Raw genomic sequence first — 12,266 nt, 5'->3', positions numbered from 1 at the left:
TATTCGAACAGATGAAAGACTCAACAGACAATCAAGGTATTTTTTAATGTATAATTTCAGTTACATCACACTGTACATTTTTGCTATAAATTCTGTGCCTTACAACTGTGTCCTCCACAACTACCTGATGAAGGAACGTCGCTCCAAAAGCTAGTGCTTCCAATTAAACCTGTTGGTCTATAACCTGGTGTAGTGTGATTTTTCACTTTGTACACCCCAGTCCAACACCGGCATTTCCAAATTATGATTCCATTGACTGATTGACAGAAATGTTCAAAGAGTTTTCTCCCTGTGGAACCAGTCTCCTCCCCGATCCTTTGGCTGTCCACATCAAGCTGCTCTTATTTACTCTTCTTGCTCTAGCGTTTGCCATCAAAGGGCCCCACACAAGTCTAGACTTGGCAGGGGATTACTAGCCTTTGGTGTTGAAGACTAGCTTTTTGTTCTTGGCTGGCAGTATTTTGTTTGTAGATGCCTCCAAGATTTAATGGGGTTTATTATTTGTTTAGCTTGCTTTCAGTCTGAGCACATTTTGTGGTCACTTCTGAGGCTATCATCTCTGATTTGAAACTTGTATTTAAAGAGACCAGTGTTTGCAGCGAGGGGTCGTGAACTTTGTCTGTCCACAAGACTTCCCTGTTTACACTTTTAGCTGATTAGTCAGTTTAAAACCTTCAGTGGAGCAGACAACATTCCATCTTCCAACCCCCAAAGACACGCGTTCATCCAGGAGAGGTTCCGAATTAACCTGTTCTGGGATGTTATGACACACCTCTGGCATAGCTGGGACTTGAAAGTGGGCCTCCCGGCTGAGAGGTAGGGAATCTACCGCTGTACCATAACTCCTGTTATGCTGTTCATATCCTCACTCCCTCCATTCACTCAGTGCTCCTGTATTTGCTGACAGCACAGAACATAAGAACAGAGCAGCACAGTACAGGCCCTTCGGCCCTCGATGTTGTCCCGACCTTTTATGCTACTCTAAGATCAAACTAACCTACATACCCTTCATTTTACTGTCACCCATGTGCCTCTCCAAGAATTGCTTAAATGTCTCTCATGTATCTGACTCTCCTACCACCACTGGCAGTGCATTCCACGCACCTAAGAACCAGCAGCAGGAGTAGGCCATCTGGCCCATCAAGCCTGCTCCGCCATTCAACAGATCATGGCTGATCTAATCGTGGATTCAACTCCACTTGCCCACTGCTCCACTTACTCACTGTTCAAAAATCTATCTATCTTTGCCTTAAAAACATTCAACGGGGAAATCTCAACTGTTCCACTGGGCAGGGAATTCCACAGATTCACAACCCTTTGGTTGAAGAAATTCCTCCTCAACTCAGTCCTAAACTTGCTCCCCTAGGTTATGTCCCCTAGTTCTAGCTTAACGTGCCACTGGAAACAACCTCCCTGCTTCCATCTTATCTATTCCCTTTATAATTTTAAACATTTCTAGAAGAATCCATCATCCTTCTAAATTCCAATGAGTACAGTCCCAGTCTGCTCAATCTCTCCTCATAAGCCAATCCCAGAAGCCAACTCCAGAATCAACCGAGTGAACCTCCTCTGTACCTCTGTGGTGCAGGTGCGTCATTTTCCAATAACGACACCAAAACTGTACACAGTACTCCTGGTGCGGCCTCACCAGCGCCCTATACAGGCTCCTGTTTTAACCAGACATTGACGTTCTCGCTGTTTTCCAGTTCTGTCCAAGGCCTATCCCCTCCCTCCCTTTTAAACCTGCTCCAACCCTACAACCCGCTGGAGATCACAGAGTCATGGAGATCGGGAAAAGGCCCTTCAGCCCATTGAGTCTGTGCCAGTCAAAACATCCACCTCTCTCTTCTGAACCCATTTTCCAGCACTTAGCTCATAGTCTTGTATGTCTTGGCATCACTAGTTTGCATCTAAATACTGGGTGAAAGCAATTTCTCTCACATCCTCTCTGATTGTCCTGCCCCTTCCCTTAAATCTATGACCCCCACCCCAGGTCATGGGTCTCTGCATCAAGGGGTAAAGTCCCTTGCTGAAGATATGTGTTCCTCCAACTCTGGCCTCTTCACCATCCCTGGTTGGATTTGCTTCACCACTGGTGACCTTACCTATTGCTGTGTCTGATGAATAGGCCTCACTTGCTGGCCTGAGCTCTGGTCTTGCTAAGCCACCGAGCACCACCTGAGATGGTAATTTAAGTGGAATTGCCAGTGAATTGTTCAAACTTGTGGTGCAGTAAAATGACTTCCAAGAAAGTAGCATCGACACCTTCAAACCTCTGCTTGTCTGAACGTGCTGATGCAGATTCTGAGTCATATGAGGTCGGGGACTGTTGCGGCTTGATTGAAATTTGATGCACTCGGCCTATCACCGTGGTGGGAGTTTGTGACAGTCATGTATGTTACGAAAATATTTGCAATGTCTCCTCAATGTTCCATTTAACATCAAGCATTGTACTGTAAGAAGAACATTTACATCATAAGAAATAGAAGCAGGAGGAGGCTGTTCGGCCCATCCAGTCTGGCCCCCTTCAATAAAACAATGGCTGATCTGCCACAGGCATCAACTCCTGTGCTAGCTCCTCTGAGAATTTCCAAACTCTGACCTTCCTTTGTTCCAGTGACTGAACTACCACAATTCTGAGCATCACATTTCCTTCTTCAGTGAGGGGCAGTTGTGCTGCAGTGATTCTGTCCCTATCCCTCAGCTAGGAGACACTGGATAACGTCAGACGGTATGTAATAACATCTCCCTGCGGGTTGATTAGAAAAATAGTTTAATTTTAAAAGAAGTGTCCCCTTATTCATGAACTGTCCCCTAGTTTGAGATTCTCTGACTAGTGAAACCATCATCTCAACACATACCCTGATAAGGTCCCTCTGAGTCTTGTACATTTCAGTAAACTGGCCCCTCATTCTTCTAGCCTGTGATGTATAAAGGCCTAACTTGTTCTTGATAAATCAACCCTTCTATCCCAGGAATCAGCCTTATGATTCTCTTTTGAACCACACAGAATCCCTACAGTGTGGAAGCAGGCCATTCGGCTCATTGAGTCCATACTGACCCTCTGAAGAGCATCCCACCCAATCCTGTAACTCTGCCTTTCTCATGGCTAATCCACATCCCTGAACACTACGGGCAATTTAGCACAGCCAATCCATCCTAAACCTGCACACCTTTGAACTGTGGGAGGGAACCACAGCACCCAGAGGAAACCCACACAGACACTGGGAGAATGTGCAAACTCCACACAGACAGTTGCCTGAGGCTGGAATCAAATCTGGGTCTCTGCTGCGGTGAGGCAGCAGTGTTAACCACTGACTGAGCCAGTGTGCTGCCCCAGTGTATCCGTTCTTAAATGCAAGGCCCAAAACTGTACTCAGAAACAAGTTTCAAGTTGCTCATTGTTTCTTTGAAGTTCAAACAAAGCAGTTGTTGAATATTTAATTGTGATCACGTGATGGCACAATGCAGCAAAGCTGTTTTCTGGAAGGTGCAGGCGATGTGTTTATTTATCTTATTCCCTTGTACATACTGCCTGACACACACTGTCATTCCTCACCAGCCTCCCATATGTTACCATGTGGCTGCTGTTGCGTGAGTTGTGATTGAAGCCAGTGCATTTTGGAGATAGTCAGTTTTGCCTGCATTTTCCATCAGGGACCACTGAACAGTGACAGAAAGAAGCCTTTCATAACCTCTGGATGTTTGCAGATGGCAACGCAGTTATTTATCATGAAAATTGTCTTGAACCTGTCTGCATTGTGTTTAGTCACCGGGCCATTTAACTTGTGCATAAAGTTCTGAATGTTTGGTATCTCTTTCAGGTGTTGGGGGATTCTGAACACGGGTATCTTGCTATGCCAAAATGCAGTGCCGGAAGAATTTACTGATCAGATTAAAATGGACTTTAATAGAATACAAGCCCTCCAGCATTGTTGTCCCCCTCCCAGGTAGGTGCTAAAACACTAGGTCCCATCTAACTTTAATCATGTTCCTTTAGTGTCTTGCAGCAGATTGGAGTCTTGTGTTGCAACAGGACACTGGAATTCTGCTACAGAATGCTTTATGCTAAAACAATTACATCTCTTTTTCAGGATCTGGATAACAATGTTTGGATTCCTCCCCAAGCCCACCTCCATCATCTCTGTGTTCAACTCTCCAACTTCCAACATTCCTAAGCTGCACCCAGTGTCGACTGTCGTTTGTTCAAACATCTGCAGCTCACATTCTGTCCTCCCATAGGCCTTGTCTTCCCCCACTCCCCCTCAACCAGTCACTGCCTTTGGCCTTGTGTGGATTTCTAATGGCCCCGCACATTCTTCTTCCCATGTCTCTCCATCTTCTCCAATCTTGCGACCAACTATTCCCAACCCCTTCACACTTGTCCACACTCAAACGCAGACCTCATGTACCTCCAGCTAACAGATCTCCATGGGACTGAACATTTCTGACCCCTGCCCCATCCAAACCTGACTCTCCACCTTCAGAAACCTCCTAAACACCTTCCTTTCTGACCATACATTCAGTCCCTTCCTCTAACTACAGTGTAGATCAGCAGCTGTTTCCTCAATGACTACCTTAAACATGGGACACTGACCCATTAGGAGGCTGGTACAACTGCAACATTTAAGAGGCACTTGGATGGGTATATGAATAGGAACAGGTTTGGAGGGATATGGGCCGGGTGCTGAAGGGTGGAACTAGATTGGGTTGGGATATCTGGTCAGCATGGAGGGGTTGGACCGAAGGGTCTGTTTCCATGCTGTACATCTCTATGACTTTATGACCTGTGGGGTCCTGGGAAAGTGGATACCGACCGACAGATACAAAGATGGTGAATATTTGGAGAAATTCACATCCAGTTCTCAACAGACAGAGAGAAAACTGCTTCCAATTCATTGAAAAACCACAAATGTTGGAGAAATTCAGCAGGACCTGTGGAGAGAGAAACTGAGTTAATGGTTTGGGTGCTGATGGGATGGTGACCCGTTGTAAAAACTGAGAAAAGGTAGAAACATAACAGATTTTGAGCAAATGAAGGAAGGGGGGGTGGGATGTGAGGGAGGAAGCATCAACAAGAACGTCTGTGACAGGGTGGGGAAGGCAGGAATTTTTGGGGCTATGGATAACGTAAGGTGTGGCCAGATGGGGTGTGAATGGCTGGAGAGCAGACCCTGAATGAATAAAGGCTAAAACAGTCAAAATGAAGAGGTTATAATCTGAAATGTAGAACCTGATTCTGAGTGTTATTGGGAACTGCAGTTAAAGGTAAAGTGCTACTTCTTCAGCTGCTGTTGACCCTGTATTACCTCTTCTTCTGTGTCTCTCCACAGACACTGTCAGAACTGCTCAGCATTTTCCATTTTTATTTTTGGAATTCTAACACCTGCAGCATTTTGTTTTGCATTCTGCTTTGAAGTTGTCTGACTATTGGTATCTCAGTCTGAGATATTGCAACTTGCACTTTAGTTTGTGGGTGTTGATGGGGTAAATGCGGAGCAAATATTACTGCTTGTGGAGCTGTCTAAAGCACAAAGTGGGCGGCACGGTGGCACAGTGGTTAGCACTTTTGCCTCATAGCGCCAGAGACCCGGGTTCAATTCCCACCTCAGGCGACTGTCTGTGTGGAGTTTGCACATTCTCCCCGTGTCTGCGTGGGTTTCCTCCGGATGCTCCGGTTTCCTCCCACACTCCAAAAATGTGCAGGTTAGGTGAATTGGCCATGCTAAATTGCCCATAATGTTAGGTGTAGGGGAATGGGTCTGGGTGGGTTGCGCTTCGGCGGGTCGGTATGGACTTGTTGGGCCGAAGGGCCTGTTTCCACACTGTAAGTAATCTAATCTAATCTAAACAAAGGACCACAAAAACAAACCAATCGCTAATAAATCTACTGGGAAATTTCAGAGTAACCTCTTCACCTGGAGAGTGAAACTCCGTGGTTGAGTTGAATAGCACAGCAGTATTTTAATTAGCTGGGTGAACACGAGGGAGATGCCATTACCAGGAGAGAGAATGGTGTGACTCTCACAGAGCATTAACATTGTGATATGAATCCAGTGTTGAGTCCGAAGTATTGGGTGGATGTGGGGAAGGCAGCAGAGAGGAAGCACAGAAGGACTGGTAATAATGGGAAGGAATATAACATACCTTAAAGGAGCAGTCATGGATCAGCCCATTCTCTTAGAAATTGTTTTTAAAAACTTGCTGTAAACTTTATATTTGCCTCTCGAAGTGTTTTCGACTTTGTGTTTCTGATAGCCGGGTGATAGAAGGGAAAGGTTCCATCTTATTTTATTGTTTTTCTCCCCCAGGGTCCAGGAACACGGGATCTGCTGGAGTTCAGTGTTTCCGGGCCAGGAGCTCGAAGCAGCTGTTCAGGCCGATGACCAGGTACAAGTGAGAACAGACTGGATCACCTGCCCCCTCCTCCTCTCTCTGCTTTCAAATCACAGAATCCCTACAGCATGGAAACAGGCCATTTGGCCCATTGAGTCCGCACTGACCTCCGAAGCCCATCCCACCCAGACTTACCCTATTCTAATAAGCCCACATTTCCCAGGGCTAATCCACCTGAATGCACATCCCGAGATATTTGGGTAATTCAGCCTGGCCCATTCACCAAACTTACCCATCTTTGTTTGTGGGAGGAAACCTGCCCAGACACAACTCCCGATGAAGGGCTTTTGCCCGAAATGTCGATTTTCCTGCTCCTCGGATGCTGCCTGACCTACTGTGCTTTTCCAGCACCACTCTGATCTAAACTCTGGTTTCCAGCATCTGCAGTCCTCACTTTTGCCACAGGGGAGAACTTGCAAACTCCACACCTCGTTGCCGAAGGGTGGAATCGAATCTGGGTCCCTGGCGCTATGCGGCAGCAGTGAGAACCGAACCATTGTGCTGCATTTAAACTAGGCAGGAATAACACTGAGCAAATGTTCTGTTCGAGGCAATGGATGTGATTAATTTTAAGCTCCTGAAAGCAACAAGTGATTCCCGGTTTCAAATCTGGCTGTGAGCGGTGTTTCAGCCACAATCTCTGACAAAGACAATCGTTGCCTTTTCTCGATTTCACTCTGAGTGATGCTAAGGTTCAATCTTTATCTCCCAGATTTTTTAATATTCGTTCACAGCATTTATGGCCCATCCCTAACTGCCAAGAGGGTGATTAAGAGTCGGCCACATCGCTGTGGCTCTGAGGTGGTTTGTAGGTTAGACCAGATAAGGATGGCAGTTTCCTTCTCTGAAGTGATCCAGATGGGTTTTTTTCAACAATTGACAATGGATTCATGGTCACCATTAGATTCATAATTACAGATTTCTTTTATTGATTGAATTCAAATTCCACCACCTGCCATTGCAGGATTCAAACTCCGCTCCCGAGAATATGACCTGGGTCCCTGGATTAGCAGTCAGTAATAGTACCACCCAGCCACCTCCTACCCATTAAACTCCATTGAGCAGTTGTTAAACTCTGCACTCAGCTATGAGAGAGAGACAGTCAGTAACCTGCGTGGCAGACAATTCCATTTCCATGATCAGTCTAATTAAATCATAAGCCTCTTTTATAAAGGACTTAATTACAAACTGACACTGCCTGTGGGAGGAAAGGGGAAGAAAATCCTGCATTTTGGTATCACCTTTTCATGACCTCAGAACTTCCCAGAGCTGTTTAACTAATAGAGCACTATTGAAGTGTAGTCACTATTGTGGGATGGACATGGCATTGGAAACCATGAAATAGCCTGTGCAGAGGCATTATTTACTTCCTCAGAACAGGAGGGAATATTCGAGATTGTGCATCCAGCTGTGTGTGAATGTTCAACCATGTGGTAAGTCTTAATTATGATCAAACAACCTCAGTGACCCTGAAAATTTAGTTTAACAAGTGTGTAGGCTCATTCCTGTTCAGCTAAAGCTCCCATCCACCCTGTCACACTTTGGCCTGAAAGCTGGTATACTGAGCAAGTGCACACACTCCGAAATATCTCCAAAGCCCTCCACTCAAGAACATGATGATGCAGCTATTTCTAAATAGTATCATTTTCAAAAGCAGAGTAATCATCCTTTCATTTTCTTCTTTCTTCCAGGAGTCTTTGTTGCTTCGGGAGGCCTGGTTTCTTGCAGTGTCCTCAGTACGGGGTTCAGCACAGCAGGTCGCTGAGTACTGGCGCTACTCAAGGTAGGAGAATGCAGGCTGCAAGTGTCCCATTCTGTGAAAGACCTGAACCTGATACAACTGTGCGTCACCTGCACACTGACTGACACCCCTCTGCCTTCCTCACCTATGGCAATACTTGAGATATATTTGAAGATTCCATCATAATAAGTTAATACTGGTTATATTGCTGAAATTTTACACGATCAAGAATGGCCTGACATGGCCCTTGTAAGAGACTCTTTAACTCACACTGCAACAACAACTTCCTTTGTTAGAGCACCTTTAATGTCATAAAACATTCTCACGCACTTCATACATGCGTAAAGACAGAAATTGACAAGCATCTGCATAAAGGCATATTGAACAAGGTGAGCAAAAGCTTTCTTGAACAATGAGGATTGAAGGCGTCTCCCCAACAGTGAGAGCAGTGAGGAGGTTTAGCAAGGGGATTTGTTGTTTGGGTAATGGGGAGGTATGCTCACTGCTGCTGGTAACATGAGAACAGGAATGTTTTTTAGGAGGTGACAATGGCTTGAGTGCTTTATAGTCACTTGTGGGACATGGGCATCATTGGCTGGCCAGCATTTATTACCCTAATTGCCCCTTGAGAAAGTGGTGGTGAGCTGCCTTCTTGAACTGCTGCAGGTAAACCTGCAATATCCTTAGGGAGGGAATGCCAGGAATTTGATTCAGCGACAGTGAAAGAATGGCAATGGGACTGGATGCTTGTGGATGTGCTGCTGATCAAGTGAGCTGCTTTGTCTAGATGGCATCAAGCTTCTTGAGTATTGTTGGAGCTGAACTCATCCAGGCAAGAGGGGAGTATTCCATCACAGTCCTGTCTTGTGATAGTGGACAGGTTCTGGGAAATCAGGAAACGAGTTATTTGTCACATATTCCCACCCTCCAACCTGCTCTTGTAGCCATTGTTTTTATATGGTGAATTCAGCTGAGTTTCTGGTCATTGGTAACCCCCAGGATGTTGATAGTGGGGGATTCAGTGATGGCAACACCTTTAAATGTCAAGGGATGATGGTTAGATTATCTCTTATTGGAAATGGTTAATGTCTGGCATTTGAGTGATGTGAATGTTACTTGCCAATTTTCAACCCAATTCTGAGTTGAATTGAATTGAATTTATTGTCACGTATACCGGGGCACAGTGAAAAGCTTTGTCTTGTGAGCAATACAGGCAGATCACAGAGTTAAATAGCAAAGATAGTAAATAATGGGTAAACAGCGACAAAAACACAGGTACAGATAAGAGTTTGTGAGTCCATTCAGTATTCTAACAACAGTAGGGTAGAAACTGTTTTGAAACCAGCTGGTGCATGTGTTCAGGCTTCTGTACCTTCTCCCCGATGGTAGAGGTTGTAGAAAAACATTGCCAGGGTGGGATGGATCTTTGAGAATGCTGGCGGCCTTTCCTTGACAGTGGGCCTGGTAGATGGATTCTATAGATGGGAGGTTGGCCTTTGTGATTCTCCTGGCCGAGTTTACCATTCTCTGTATCCAATCTTGAATGGTACAGTTATCATACCAGGGAATGATACATCCAGACAGAATACTCTCAATGGTACACCTATAAAAGTTGGCAAGGGTTTTCACCATCATGCCAAATTTCCTCAGATGCTTGAAGACATTGTTGGGCCTTTGTAACCAGTGCATCCACATGAAGAGTCCAAGAAAGCTGCTTGTTGATGACCACTCCCGGGAGCTAGACACTCTCCACTCGTTCCACCTCCGTGCTGTTAATGTGTAGGGGGTCATGAGTAACATCCCACTGAAAGTCAATAATGAGTACCATGGTTTTGCCAGCATTGAGAGCTGGGTTGTTCTCAGTGCACCATTCTTCCAGGTCTTCCACCTCCTGATGTAGTCTGTTTCGTCGCCATCTGAGATTCGACCAACTATGGTGGTGTCATCAGCGAACTTGTAAATGGCATTCAGTGTCCTGATGTTGTTCAGATCTTGTTGCATTCATTCGTGGACTGCTTCAGTATCAGAGGAATAATGAATGGTGCTGAACAGTGTGCAATCATTGGGGAACATCTCCATTCCTGAACTTCGATGAAGCAGTAAAGACCAATATAGAAGTTGGTCTCTTCTTGTTAGAATGATGTATGGAACCTTCCAGAGTGTCGAACACTGGAATGTTTGTTACTACACTGTCCAATAGTGCTACTTTTACCATTGTTGCCCCCCTGGCAGAGTTGTATGAAAAATATGTAATTCTGATTTCTGAAAGTCTATCTTGGGTAATGATGTGGAGGAGCTAGTGTTGGACTGGAGTGGACAAAGTTAAAAATCACACAACACCAGGTTATAATCCAACAGGTTTATTTGGAAGCACTAGCTTTCGGAGCATCACTCCTTCATCAGGTGGTTGACACAGCCACTTGATGAAGGAGCAGCGCTCTGAAAGCTAGTGCTTCCAAATAAATGTGTTGGACTATAACCTGGTGTTGTGTGATTTCTATCTTGGATAAAGCAGACATACTGTTGCTGCTAAAATGTTGAAGTGACTCCATATATAAACCTTTTCTAAAATAACAATAATTTGGTGTCGAATTGGGTTTCGGTATTCAAGCTGTACAACATTTGAAGCTTCACATTTCTTTTGTAACGAGAAACTTATAGAATGCATAGATTCTTGAGTGACATTTAACATATGGTTTAACCTATATAGATACATAAATATATCTATTTTAGCTCATGTCAAATGCTCAGTATTTTATTTCATTATCAGCCATCCAGCCCTTCAATCTGCTGTGCCATTCCATTGTGGCTGATCATCCATCTCATCTCCTCCTTCCCACATGACCTTTATTCCATCGAAAAATTGATCAATCTCTGACTTAAGTATAGTCAATAATGGATCACTTACATTCCTATCAGCAGGAAGTTGTGAAACTTGAAAGGGTTCAGAAAGTATGTACAGGATGTTGCCACAGTTGGAGGATGTGAGCCACAGGGAGAGGTTGAACAGGCTGGGGCTGTTTTCCCTGAACCATCAGAGGCTGAGGGGTGACCTGATAGAGGTATATACAATCATGAGGGGCATGGATAGGATAAGTAGACATAGTCTTTTCCCTGTAGTGGGAGAGTCCAGAACTAGAGGGCATAGGTTTAGAGTGAGAGGGAAAGGTATAAAAGAGACCTAAGGGGCAACTTTTTCATGCAGAGAGTGGTATGAGTATGGAATGAGCTGCCAGAGGAAGTGGTGGAGGCTGGTACAATAACAGCATCTAAAAGGTATTTGGATGGGTATACGAATAGGAAGGGTTTGGAGGGATATGGGCCGGGTGCTGACAGGTGGGACTAGATTGGGTTGGGATATCTGGTCAGCATGAATGAGTTGGACCGAAGGGTCTGTTTCTGTGCTGTACATCTCTATGACTCTGTTGTGGGGAAAATCACCAGCCTTGATGTCAGAGTTGGTGTTCAACGACAAAGTTTATTGCACAAGGAAATACTGGAGCTCTGGGGAGAGAGAGACACCAACAGCACAGTGGGCAACTGGGAGTCTTCTCTCCACCTGGAGCATATGTCAAGATACTTTTATACATTTTGTGATGTAATAGGTTAGTGATGAGGTTATTGTCTCTGTAACATAGTTTGTTTATTGTAATCATTGCAGAATTGTTGATAGTTTCAATGCAGTCATTGTCAGTTCCATCGCAACATTTGTTAATTTCAGAGCAGTCATTGTCAGTTTCAATGTCTGCGCGGAAGTCCATTGGTGTAGTAATGGGCTCTAATTGCTCTTCCTGAGAACGACAACTACTGCAGCTCTGGCTATTAGCACTTTGTACTGAGTCCATATCGAACTGTTAACATTTCTTTCAAAGTTGGCTGGACCCAGACACTTCAGGCAGTGTAGATTACTCATATATGTTCTTTCCCCCTTCCACCTTACAGTAATCAGCCAGATGGTGAGTGCATTATGTTGGCATTCTGGTGGCCCCAGGCAGTATTTGTGTTTGCTCTGCTGTCTCTCTGCATATTGTGGTCTGGCGGCCATCTTGTGAGTCAAGTGGCCAACTTATGGCTCAGCGGCCATCTTGTGTGTCTGAGTGCTTAGTGTCACCCTGCCCCTTGCCATCTC

General features: G+C 44.9%; 1 protein-coding gene across 7 annotated transcripts in view; it reads left to right on the top strand.

The window, feature by feature from the left end:
- nlrx1 (NLR family member X1) overlaps positions 1-12,266 on the top strand; it is a 75,967-nt gene that overhangs the window by 36,481 nt on the left and 27,220 nt on the right. For all 7 annotated transcript variants that reach the window (XM_060846959.1, XM_060846961.1, XM_060846963.1 and 4 more), the window contains 3 exons: positions 3,825-3,950; positions 6,312-6,390; positions 8,088-8,179. In XM_060846959.1, coding sequence (XP_060702942.1) covers positions 3,866-3,950; positions 6,312-6,390; positions 8,088-8,179 — 256 coding nt within the window. In that variant the 5' untranslated portion in view covers positions 3,825-3,865. The remainder of the gene's footprint in view (positions 1-3,824; positions 3,951-6,311; positions 6,391-8,087; positions 8,180-12,266) is intronic.

This window comes from Hemiscyllium ocellatum, chromosome 29, assembly GCF_020745735.1.
Source record: "Hemiscyllium ocellatum isolate sHemOce1 chromosome 29, sHemOce1.pat.X.cur, whole genome shotgun sequence".
Lineage (NCBI taxonomy): Eukaryota > Metazoa > Chordata > Chondrichthyes > Orectolobiformes > Hemiscylliidae > Hemiscyllium > Hemiscyllium ocellatum.
This window is presented reverse-complemented; position numbering and strand designations above follow the sequence as displayed.